The 12,507-nt window shown below is 44.8% G+C and overlaps 1 protein-coding gene across 2 annotated transcripts in view; it reads right to left on the reverse strand.

Moving 5' to 3' along the window:
• The window catches only part of hk1 (hexokinase 1), a 77,752-nt gene that overhangs the window by 36,185 nt on the left and 29,060 nt on the right, over nucleotides 1–12,507 (reverse strand). For both annotated transcript variants that reach the window (XM_072239130.1, XM_072239131.1), the window contains exons 6-9: nucleotides 3,564–3,663; nucleotides 2,893–3,076; nucleotides 1,020–1,175; nucleotides 187–420 (exon numbers count right to left, since the gene is read on the reverse strand). In XM_072239130.1, the coding sequence (XP_072095231.1) occupies nucleotides 187–420; nucleotides 1,020–1,175; nucleotides 2,893–3,076; nucleotides 3,564–3,663 (674 nt within the window). The remainder of the gene's footprint in view (nucleotides 1–186; nucleotides 421–1,019; nucleotides 1,176–2,892; nucleotides 3,077–3,563; nucleotides 3,664–12,507) is intronic.

The following is a 12,507-nucleotide window of genomic DNA, read 5'->3' on the forward strand; positions in this document are numbered from 1 at the left end:
CTGGCATAAACAGTTAGTAAATCAGATTTCTGCTAATTGGCTTTCAATCCTTAAACTTGGCAGCTGAGGTCTACTGAGACCAGACAACCCCTCTGAAGCAGATGGGTTCTGGCACCTGACACTTGCATCCCATTTAGGAGCGGCAGACCAGTTTAAGAACTGCGTGACGCAAGGGCGGAGACTTACTGTGGGTGCATCTTATACAGCGATCCGTCCATGCCCACGGTGGTCCGCAGCCGTGGCACCCCCTTGTTGTCTTTAAGGCGATTCAGGATGGCCCCGAGAGCGGCAGCGCACAGGTTGGCCGAGCGGAAGGAAACGATTGTACAAACGTGCTGGACAGCAATGCAATCCTCCTCTGAGGGCTCCAGCCCCAGGCGCATCAGAATTTCCCTGGCCTTCGCCAAACCTCCTTTGCTTCTGCAAATCAAAAGCAGGCCACAGGATCACCTGAAGAGTTGGGGAACTAGAAAACCATCTGGAAATATATTTGTTTAAAAATTCCAAAATACCAGATGAAATATGCAACTACATTGCCCAGGACTTGTGTTTCATTTCATTAAACACTTTCCATTTCACTTAAATTCTGAAAACTACCTTAATATCCCCAATACCTTATACTTGTAGAAGATCTGCTCCAAATACATCAGCCTCAACCACTAAGGAATTTCCAAGCAGCAAAGTCCAATCTGAATGGGTCAGAGAGAAGGCTCTCAATAGCTGTCCGATCTCAATCAGATGGATAGCTTATCTATTTCCTTCTAAATATCTGAGCAGGGCCAACTCAGGCACCCTACCAACAAACCTATATGTGGTCTCTACCTCATCTGACCTGGAAGCTCAGCCACTTAGTAAAGAGGAAGAGAGCTTCCTACTCCCGTGGAGCTGATCTAAGAGTCAGGAACTAGAAGGTGACAAATTAATTCAGGATTTTAACCATGTTGCTTAAAACTGAAACCAAGAACATGTTAGGAAGGGACTGTCTTATGGAATTAATATTATTCAATGTTATTACTTACTTCTCAATAGCAGATACATGCTTTGTTTCCAATTTGCCTTTGGTAAGAAGCTCTGGTGTGATGTTTCCTTCAAACAGCAGCCCTTCCTTTGCCATCTTTACGAGGATGAGCCTCACAAGTTCCCCCATGTACATCCCGCTGATCAGCTTCTCAAACCTGTGAATTGTACATCAGTGAGCTTCCATGTGGCACCGCCAAACAACAGCCTCTTCTGTGGCTGGACACTAGCAGCATCAGGTTATCAGAATTCTTTATTCTCATTGTTCAGAAATATCTGTTTTGCTGCTGGTGGCATCCAGCTTGCTCCTGTGCTACTGACAAAACCAACCATCCGAACTGGAACACAGGACACTACATCACAGTACAGGCCCTTCAGCCCACAAAGTTGTGCTGACCTTTTAACCTTCTCCAAGATCAATTTAACCCTCCCCCCCCCCAACATAGCCCTTCATTTTTTCTACCACTCATGTGCCTATTTATTAATTCCTTAAGTGTCCCTAATGCATGTGCCCTGGTACCACCCCTGGCAGTGTTCCACACACCCACCACTCTGGCATTCCCCCCCCCCATAGTTTCCTCTAATCATCTTAAAATTTTGCCCCCTGGTATTAGCCATTTCCACACTGGAAAATATCTCCTGCTATCCACTCTATTTACACCTCCTATCATCAAGTACAACTCTATCAAGTCGCCTCTCACGCTACTTTGCTCCAAAGAGAAAAGTCCTAGCTCACTCAACTTGCCTTCATTAGACATGCTCCCTAATGCAGGCAGAACGCTGATAAATCTCCTCCGCACCTCCTCTAAAACTTCCACATCCTTCCTACAATGAGGTGACCAGAACTGAAGACAATATTCTGAGTGTGGTCTAACCAGGGTTTTTATAGAGCTGTAACATTAACTGTGGCTCTTGAACTCAGTGCCCCGACTAACGAAGGCCAACAGACCGTATGCCTTCTTAATCACCTTGTCAACTTGCACAACCTACGTGAGCCCCAACATCTCTCTGTTCCTCCACACTGCCAAGAATCCTGCCATAAACCCTATATTCTGCCTTCAGATTCAACCTTTGAAAGTGAATCACCTCACACTTTTCCCTAGTTGAAAAGAGCAAATTAAACAATTCTCTATTCTAATGAAAACTAACTCCTTCTCTGAAATATTAACTGTCTCTTCATTCATAGATACTGCCTGGCTGCCGAGTATTAACAGTATTATTTTTACAAACTTCGCTCACCTCCTTATTAGTTCTGACAAAAGTTCTCAGTCTTGCCAAAGGGTCTTGGCCTGAAACATCGACTGTACCCTTTTCCATAGAAGCTGCCTGGCCTGCTGAGTTCCTCCAGCATTTTGTGTGTGTGTGTTGCTCTGACCTGAAGCGATGACTCCATTTCTCTTCTCACATGCTGCTCGACCCACTGAATTCCTCCTCGTTATTTCTTCATTCTCACAGATGTGCACTGACCTGCTGCGTATTTCCAGCATTTTCTGCTTTTGTTTTAGTTTTCTAGCATGTGTTTTTTTTTTAAATTTTCGCCAACTGCATAATCTTTTTTTAATTTCAAGTTTCACACAGCCACAAAGGTTCTAAATAGAATATCTAAAAATAGTTCTTATCAGGCAGAAGCAGGGAAAGTGAATTTTATGCACAAGCAATACCATCTCAAGATGCCCCAAAGTAAAGTCTGGTCTGTACTGTCTCAAGGCAGAATCAGAACTGAGCTTACTATCCCTCATTAACGTCATCTCATCACCTCACAAATGGGCGTCAATGGGAGTTACTCCCTGATAAGTTAAGACTGATACAAAATGTTGTAAAGTTCCTTAAGCAGCTTTTAATTTAATAAACAAGCACGTAAAATGTGAGACTTACAGCTGTTTTCCAGGATTGAGGGAACCACGATCTAACTCCCGATCAAATTCTGTCCTGATGTCTTCCAACAAGCCGTCATCGCCGAACGACCCCCACTCTGTGCTAATACACATACGCCCTTCATCACCTTCCACCAGGTCAATGTGTCTCAGCTCCTCCATGTAACAAGCATTAGTTCCAGTACCTGGGTGTAGAATGTGACAGACAGTGAATAACTCAGACACAGCTAATATGCCATTTCATATAAATGAATGTTCTGTGCCCCCCTAGACCTCTGAGTTAAGCTTGTTCTCCTGTGTCTTTGTCCCAGTCTCAAACAGGTTGATGAGCACAGCTGGTAGTGGGTTCACTCAGGAACCCCAGTGGGATGGCATGTACACACATCAACGAGATGGTGCAAGCACACATGGTGAAGGGTACGGAGATTCCTGAGGTGGACGAAGCACACACACCCTTAGTGATGAGTACACCCTCAGATTACTGAGGTGTCATTCTTAGAAACCACATGTCAAGTGCCCAGTTCTGCCCGACCACTTCCCATGCCAATGGCAGACCTGTGGGCAGGAGGCTGCCACTGGTGGCTCGGGTAATGGACTCCAGTCATCAGTGGGAGGAGAGGTTCAGCCCAAAAGTAAAAGACAAGAAATGCTGCATTTTTTTTTTTTTTTTACCAATAATGAGGCCAACTTCACAGCGCCGGTCATCAAATCCACAAGTCATCATGGTGCCGACAGTGTCATTCACCACAGCCATAATATCAACATCATAGCCCTTGGGAGGAAAGGAAACATTTCTGAGTGATAAAGACCAACGACAGCCCAGGAAATAAAGAACGCGACAGATAAATTGGAAAAGGCAAAGGCCGATCACACACTGGTTCAGGTCACAGACTCAGAGTCACCCAGCACAGAAAAAGGCCCTTCAGCCCAAATGGTCCAAGCCAACCAAGATGCCTCTGTTTGCTCTGTAACCTTTTAAACCTCTCCTATCCCATGTCCCTGTCCAACTGATATTTCTTTTTTACTTATTGTACCTAACTCAACTACTTTGTCTAACAGCTCATTCCATATGTCTACCACCCTCTGTGTAAAAAAAAATGTCCTTTAAGTTCTTATTAAATCTTCCCCGTCTTCTACAAGGACCTGCTTCGTCACATTGTCAAAAAAAGCTCAAGTTCATAAAACAGGATCTCCCATGCACAAAGCTACGCCATCTACCCTTAATCAAACCCTGCCTTTCCAGGTGCACGTATTTCTTATGTCCGTGAATCCTCTGCAATAAACTTACCCACCACAGATATTAGGCTTACTGGTCTATAGTTCCAGGCTTTTCTTTGCAGCCCTTCTCAAAACATTCACTAACTTCCATTCTTCTAGCACCGCACCCAGGTCCACTTTAGTACAGGTCTTCAATTAGCATGCATGGGGGCATCAGGGCTCTTTACAGCCAAAATCATTGTTCCCATGGGCTGGTGCCACAAGAGCTGGCAGGAATCTGAATCACACAGCTCCGAGTGTCAATGGATCCAAAAACCCTGCTTCCGAGGACACGCTGTTGCTCCCTTTGACAGCTCCCAAGTAGCAAATGCTTGGGCACTACTTTAAATTCCTCTGGACAGTCAGGGAGATGTACATTTTAAAAAATAATTCAAGTAGGTTAAATATGGCTTTTGAGTTCAAGAGTAATGAGGCAATGTTGCAGCTCTGTGAAACCATGGTTAGTCGACACTTGGAATATTGTGTTCATTTCTGGTTGCCTCATTATAGAAGGGATGTGGAACTTTAAAGAGGGTGATTTACCAGGCAGCTCAGCAGACTAGAGGGTACGTCTTATGAAGATAGGGTGAGCCAACTGGGGCTTTTCTCTTTGGAGCGACCACGCATTAGGGGTTGGTTGAACGTGGGGTTCACCTCCAGTGTGTCTGCCTTCAGCAGCGTGCCTGTCTCCTTTTTTCCGCATCCAGCATCAGCTCTAACTTTATGAGTCTGCATGTGGACTGCACTACATAAAGGAAAATGAAAAGCAATATAAGATATGACCGTCTACAGGTTAGGGTCCAAAACTGGAGCAGTTTTGGGGGAATTAGGCAGGATCTCCTCCAAGAAGACCACACTTGCTGTGGTTTGGAGGCTTGCATGTCTCACTGACCCAGAGAGCTATGCTGGCTGGAGTGAGGGTTTTATATATTGGCTCTTAATAGGATCACCTTGGCCAAATAGGTCAAAGGGTAGAGACCAGACAAAGGGTGGTCCACCGGTCCTCCAGGTTCAGAGTTTAGCTCAGGGCTAACAACCCTGACTGGTCAAACAAAACTATTACAGAAACAGCAATGAAGAATCTTTCTAGATCTGTGTGCGATGGTATGATGGCAAAGGGCAGTCAGTAAGTATGGCAGGATCTAGCAGAGGTCCATTGGGTGTGCATGTTTGAAGGGAAAGGAACCAACGGCAAGTGGGAGGCTTTTAAGAGTGTGATATCAAAAGCCCAGGAACAGCACTTTCCTGTTAGGGTGATGGGAAACCCTGGCAAGTTTAGGGATGAGCAAATCCCTGGATGATTATAAGAAGATTAAGAATATTTTTTAAGAGGGAAATCAGGAGAGCAAAGAGAAGGTATGACATGTAAAATTAAGGAAAATCCCCAGATGTTCTGTAACTACATCATGGATGGTACATTGCCTTCCAGGTGCCAGGATCAGGGATGTCTCGAAAGCCCACGGCCTTCTAAAGGGGGAGGGTGAACAGCCAGAAATCATAGTACGTAATGGTACAAACGACGTAGGGAGGAAAAAGGAGGAGGTCTTGAAGAGAGAGTATAGGGAGTTAGGTATAAAACTGAAAAGCAAGACCTCCAGGGCATGCACCGGTGAGGGTAAGAATAGGATGATTTGGCAGATGGAATTGGTGGCTGAAGAACTGGTGTGGAGGGCACGTTTTCAAATTTCTGGATAATTGCGATCTCTTCCAGTAAAGGTACAAAAAGGATGGGTTGAACCCAACAGCTATGCAGGCCAAGTCACTGGGTATGTTTAAGGTGGAGGTTGATAGGTTCTTGATTAGTCAGGGTGTCAAAGGTTATGAGAATAGAGCAGGTGAATGGGGTTGAGAGGAATAATAAATCAGTCATGATGGAATGGTGAAACTAACTTGATAGGCCAAATGGCCCAATTCTGCTCCTATATCTTATGGTGTTATGGTCTTATTTAATATAAAGGGAAGGGGTGGCTAGAAAGTAGGACCAGGAGAGCTGCCTGTGTCTTGAGCCACATGAGATGGGTGGGATCTTTAATGACTATTTCTCCTCTGTGTTTACTGAGGAGAAAATAAATCATGGTTGCTCAAGAGATAAGAGGCAAGTAGAGATGTTTTGGAGAACATTCTTATTACCAGGGAGGAGGCATTTGCAGCCTTGGAGGATGGCGAGCACTGTATTGCACAGAGGGGAGGACGGTAGGCTGACAATTGGCGAGCACTATATTGCACAGAGGGGAGGACGGTAGGCTGACAATTGGTGAGCGCTATATTGCACAGAGGGGAGGACGGTAGGCTGACAATTGGTGAGCACTGTATTGCACAGAGGGGAGGACGGTAGGCTGACAATTGGTGAGAACTGTATTGCACAGAGGGGAGGACGGTAGGCTGACAATTGGTGAGTGCTGTATTACACAGACGGGAGGATGGTAGGCTAACAATTGGTGAGCACTGTATTGCACAGAGGGGAGGACGGTAGGCTGACAATTGGTGAGTGCTGTATTACACAGACGGGAGGATGGTAGGCTAACAATTGGTGAGCACTGTATTGCACAGAGGGGAGGACAGTAGGCTGACAATTGGTGAGCACTATATTGCACAGAGGGGAGGACGGTAGGCTGACAATTGGTGAGAACTGTATTGCACAGAGGGGAGGACGGTAGGCTGACAATTGGTGAGAGCTGTATTGCACAGAGGGGAGGACGGTAGGCTGACAATTGGTGAGAGCTGTATTGCACAGAGGGGAGGACAGTAGGCTGATGAGGTGCGTGAAGTGCTTTTTCCGAGAATTGCATGGACTCGCCCATTTTTATATTTTATTAACCCCTGTGTTTCACAGACATCTCTGATGGTCCAATGTGGTGACTTTTGAATTACTATCTTCCGAGTCATTTCACTGCACTAGTGCAAAAATGGACAAAAGAAAGTCCACCTTTACAATGAAAGCTACTTGTCAATGGGCTTTACAAGGACTGGTGATCCAAGTTGTCCTATTCCATTGTGCCTAGTCTGCGACAAACAACTTACAAATGCAGCAATGGCTCCAGCAAAATTGAAAAGACACTGAACTACAAATCACTACCATATGGCTCATAAAAGTGCTGATCATTTTAAACAGCTTTTGGAGTCTCAAAACTGAGTAAAGCATTTGTTAATTAAGTCACAGTTAGTAAAAAAAAAAAGAAAGGGCCTAGGAAGCAGGTTACTTAGTAGCAGAACTTATTACCCAGAAAAGGAAAAGTCACGCAGTTGATGAGAAATGACTAACGCCAGCTTGTAAAATTATAGTGGGTAAAATGCTAGGACAAGATGCAGTTCAAGAAATTGGAAAGGTTTCACACTTAATGATAATGATGGCTGGTTCTTTGCTTGTGAAGATCAGGAAGGAAGAGTCCTCAGGAGCGACGGCATGATTGTTGGTGACTGTCGAGGCCAATTCTGGATCTGCAGACTCTGGAGCAATAGGAACACGGGAACATCTGGGATGCGGGCGCTTGGGTAGTAGGATCCTTTCTGCGTCTCCAATCTCTTCAACATTCGGTGTTCTGGATTCCTCAAAGTTCTTGGTTGCTCTGTGGATCAGCATTCTCCAGCGGTCTCTGTCACAAGCCAGCAGCTGCCACTCGTTGACATCGATATTTACCCGAGAGAGCTGCTGCTGAAGTTGGCCATTGTACCTCTTGCACAGGGCACCATGATCTCTCTTTCCCTGAGAGAGTTCTCCATAGAGCACTGCTTTCGGTAACCTGGAGTTGTCACACGTGGCCTGGCCAGTGGAGCTGCCTGAGCAGAAAAGTGGCTTCAACACTTGGAAGTTGAGCCTTCTCCAGGACCTCGTTGTTGGAGACACGATTCTGCCAGATGCTACCCTTGATGGAGCGGAGACAGCACTGATGGAAATGTTTGAGCAACCTGATTTGCTTACGGTACAAGGCCCAGGCTTCGGAGCCAGATACAATGTTGTGATGCTGGCAGCCGTGTACACCTGGACTTTTGTGGACAGACGCAGCTGGTGGTTCTTCCACACACGTTTCTGGACATGCCCGAAGGCACTGCGAGTCGACTGTCAACGTCCCTTACTACCGTAGCACCACTGGAGATGACGCTGCCCAGGTCAGTGAACTGCTCAACTGTGGTGAGAGGGTGGTTGTCAATGGTTATCTGAGGTGGGTTGTAAACACCACCAGCGGGCTTCTTATTGAGAATCATTGTTTTCTTCAGACTGACTGTTCACCCGAAGGCCCTTGCAGCCTTGGCGAACTGTGACCGCAGCCTGCAGCTCATCCTCTGTGTGCGTACGAAGAGCACAATCATCCACATACAGTAGCTCAAAAATGGGCTCTTGCATGGTTTTTGTTCGGGCGAGAAGGCGGCCACTCTCAAACAGTATGATAAGTCAACGTATTGATAACAAGTCTCACGAATTGGTGAGGAGGTTTTATGGGATAAACTGAAACAGCTTCTCTACCCAGGATGATGAGTCAACAAATTTCACTAATAAATGTCAAGTTGGAGCATTTATAAAATTTGTAAATGATGGTGAAATTCAAGGTAACTTTTTCTGTCGTAAAGAGCTGCCCAAAGCAAGCAAAGTCCAAGCTATATTTAATGTTTTGTCTTCAGAAGGTCTGTCTTGGAGGAACTGTGTTGGCATCTGTACTGATAATGCCCCATCAATGGTTGGCTCCATGAGAGATTTCATTTATCTTGTAAAAAAACCCTGACGTTGTTACAGCACACTGCTCTCTTCACAGAGAGGTGCTGATGTCAAAAACTCTTGGAGACGAAAAGGTCTGGATGATGATACGAAAATAGTTAACTTTATTAATATTAAACAAAGACCAGTTCACGCGATGATTTTTAAAAACTGTGTGAAAGCCTGGACAAAGAACACACCAATCTCCCGCTCCATACAGAAATCCGGTGGCTTAGCAGAGGAAGATTTACCGACTGGGTGTTTGAGCTGAAAGGTGAATTGCAGGAGAACTTCCAAGAAAATAGTAGGCCAGGTTTTGCTGAGTGCTTTGAAGATGAAGAATGGCTGCAGAAACTAGCCTACTATGAAGACATTTTTCATCATATGAACCAGTCGAACAAGTCTTTGCAAGGCCCCAGAGAAAATGTTTTGACTTCAAGTGACGACATTTTTAGATTGAAAAGGAAACGTGAATCTTTGGAAAAATCATGTTGCAAAAGGAAATCTTGAAATGTGTCTATTCTGCTTGGGCTTGAGAGTGAGGAGGGATAGCAGAAAGTCTCAAGTCTTATAGAGCAGTGGTCCCCAACAACCGGGCCGCGGACCAGTACCGGGCTGCAAAGCATGTGCTACCGGGCCGCAAGGAAACGATATGAGTCAACTGCACCTTTCCTCATTCCCTGTCACACACACTGTTGAACTTGAACGCACGCGAGGTCATTACCCACGCGAGGACATCAGTCGGTCATTAACCTACGACTACTCTGAGTGAAAAACAAACGTCCCTTGAGAGTTTCTTTGGAAGAGATGGTAGGGGACATAAAAGGCCTAACGATATTGATAACGCAGAGACAGCTGAGGCCGACACTGCAAAAAAAAGCTTCCTTCAACAGAAAATATGACAAGTTGTACATAAAATATAGCTTTACTGCGACCGATGACTCGCACGCTCCAAGCCCCCTGTGTGTAATATGTGGAGACAAGCTGTCTAATGAGGCAATGAAGCCCTCAAAACTGCTTCGGAACCTTGAGTCCAAGCATCCTACACTTAAAGACAAACCTGTTGAGATTTTTGAGCAGGAAAAATGTGAGCAAGTGGGACAGAAGGAAGTGCAGAGAGCCACCACCTCCAGAAATGCTGCTGCTCTGAGAGTGTCGTACTTAGTGGCTAGCCGTATTGCTACAGCTAAGAAGCCTTTCACTGTTGGTGAAGAATTGATTCTGCCTGCTGCCGTGAACTGTTGGGAGAAGCTGCAGCTAACAAGATGGCACAGGTTTCTCTTTCAACTACCACAGTTTCAAGGAGAATTGATGACATAGCAGAGGACATTGAAGCACAGCTGTTGGAACGGTTTAATGAGTCTGGTTTCACTACCCGAGTCAAAGAGGTTGCTCCTGAATGCCAGTCTACACACTGTGTCACACACAGGGAAATGCTGGCTAGCCAAAAACATGTCACCTGATCTTAACAGCGTATTGAGTGACGTTGTTGAAGTTATCAATCACATCAAAGCAAAAGCCCTTAACGCACGTCTGTTTGAGCAGCTTTACGAGGAAGTGCATGCAGAGCACAAACGCCTTCTCTTACACACTGAAGTCAGGTGGCTATCAGGGGGGAGAGCCCTGGCCAGGGTTTGAGTTAAGAGAGCAGCTACAGAGATTTCTTTCAGGAAAGAAGTCACCACTGGCAGCACACTTCAGTGACGAGGAGTGGATAGCAAAACTCGTTTATCTGTGTGACATCTTCAACCTGCCCAATGAACTCAATTTGGGGGAGAATGACAACTGTCTTCAAGTTGGCAAATGAAGTGTCTGCTTTCACAGCCAAACTGGAACTTTGGAGACGGCAAGTGGACAGGGGAATATTTGACATGTTCCCAACATTAGCTGGGAATTTGGGAGAGACTGAGGCTCACAGCTGGTGCACGAAAACCTATCTTCGCTGTCGATAGAATTTGAGCGTTACTTCCCAACTGCAAATGACCCAAGATGTGCAAAGGAATGGGTCCGTGACCCATGTGTGAATGTCCGCGGTGAATCATCCATGTCAGCGCGGGAAGAAGATCAACTCCTCAAGCTTGCAATTGACGGTGGGCTGAAAAGTATGTTTGACATAACATCTCTGCCGGCATTTTAGATCAAAGTCAAGGCTGAATATCCTGAGATAGCCACGAAAGCACTGAAAACGTTGCTTCCATTTCCAACATCACATCTCTGCGAAGCGGAGTTTTCTGCAATGAAAGCTAAATTGCGGAATAGACTGGACATAAGGAACCCCCTGATGACTTATAATTGACTTATAGACATAGAAACATAGAAAATAGGTGCAGGAGTAGGCCATTCGGCCCTTCGAGTCTGCACCGCCATTTATTATGATCATGGCTGATCATCCAACTCAGAACCCCGCCCCAGCCTTCCCTCCATACCCCCTGACCCCCGTAGCCACAAGGGCCACATCTAACTCCCTCTTAAATATAGCCAATGAACTGGCCTCAACTGTTTCCTGTGGCAGAGAATTCCACAGATTCACCACTCTCTGTGTGAAGAAGTTTTTCCTAATCTCGGTCCTAAAAGGCTTCCCCTCTATCCTCAAACTGTGACCCCTCGTTCTGGACTTCCCCAACATCGGGAACAATCTTCCTGCATCTAGCCTGTCCAATCCCTTTAGGATCTCACTATATTCATGTGAGGAAAATATGCGCTGTGTGTTTAATATTAAATTCGTTAGATAAACCCTTTTAGAAACAAAATTGAGTTTATTAGCCACTGATAAGTGACTTATAGTTGACTTATCACCTATATTCCAGTCGTAATTAACCACCACCCCCCCCCACCCCCATCAGCCGGTCCGCAAGAATATTGTCAATATTAAACCGGTCCGCGGTACAAAAAAGGTTGGGTACTCCTGTTATAGAAAACCACCTGCAGAACTGCAGAACAAAATTGAACAGTATTTTTCCTCTTTTTCAACACAAGTGTATGACTAGGTGAGGGACCCTTTCTCTGAATCTTCTGCTCAGCCTGAGGACTTGACTTTGAGGGAAGAGGAAGAACTTTGTGAGCTGCAGTCTGATTGTACTCAGGAGATTTACTGACCTGCTCTGGACAGGTTCTGGATTTCAGTGAAAGAAGAGTATCCTGCCATTCATAGGAAAACAATGAACATTTTGCTGCAGTTTTCAACTTCTTACATGTGAGAGCAAGCTTTTTCTTGTTTAGAGCGAGAATAGAGATCGTCTCATTTCAGTTGAAATCTGTGTGTGCTTATCTCATTTGACCCAGAACAGAGTAATTGTGCAGCAAAACACAGCACAGATTTTACATGCCAGGCCTAAATTTGAACCTGATCATGTCACTTAGCAAGAAAATGTTTTTTCAAAGTCTTATATAAAATTGTGTCTATATTTTCACTCATATTGCTTTCGCTTATGGTTTTTGGTAAATTTATTATTCAACATTGTCAATAAATTTTCATGTTATAAGTAGCATTAACTAAAATCAATTTACAACCCTTATTTAAATTAAATCTACCTTTAGAAAACTTAAATTCCATTTTGGCTTAAGCCAGTCATTTAACAGAAATGCATTATGTTTGCCTTGTGCATTTTTAAAATTTATAAAAGGGAAAGAAACATTAATTTCAAGAAAGGTAAGATAAGCTTAACTACC

Source organism: Mobula birostris, chromosome 21 (genome assembly GCF_030028105.1).
Source record: "Mobula birostris isolate sMobBir1 chromosome 21, sMobBir1.hap1, whole genome shotgun sequence".
Lineage (NCBI taxonomy): Eukaryota > Metazoa > Chordata > Chondrichthyes > Myliobatiformes > Myliobatidae > Mobula > Mobula birostris.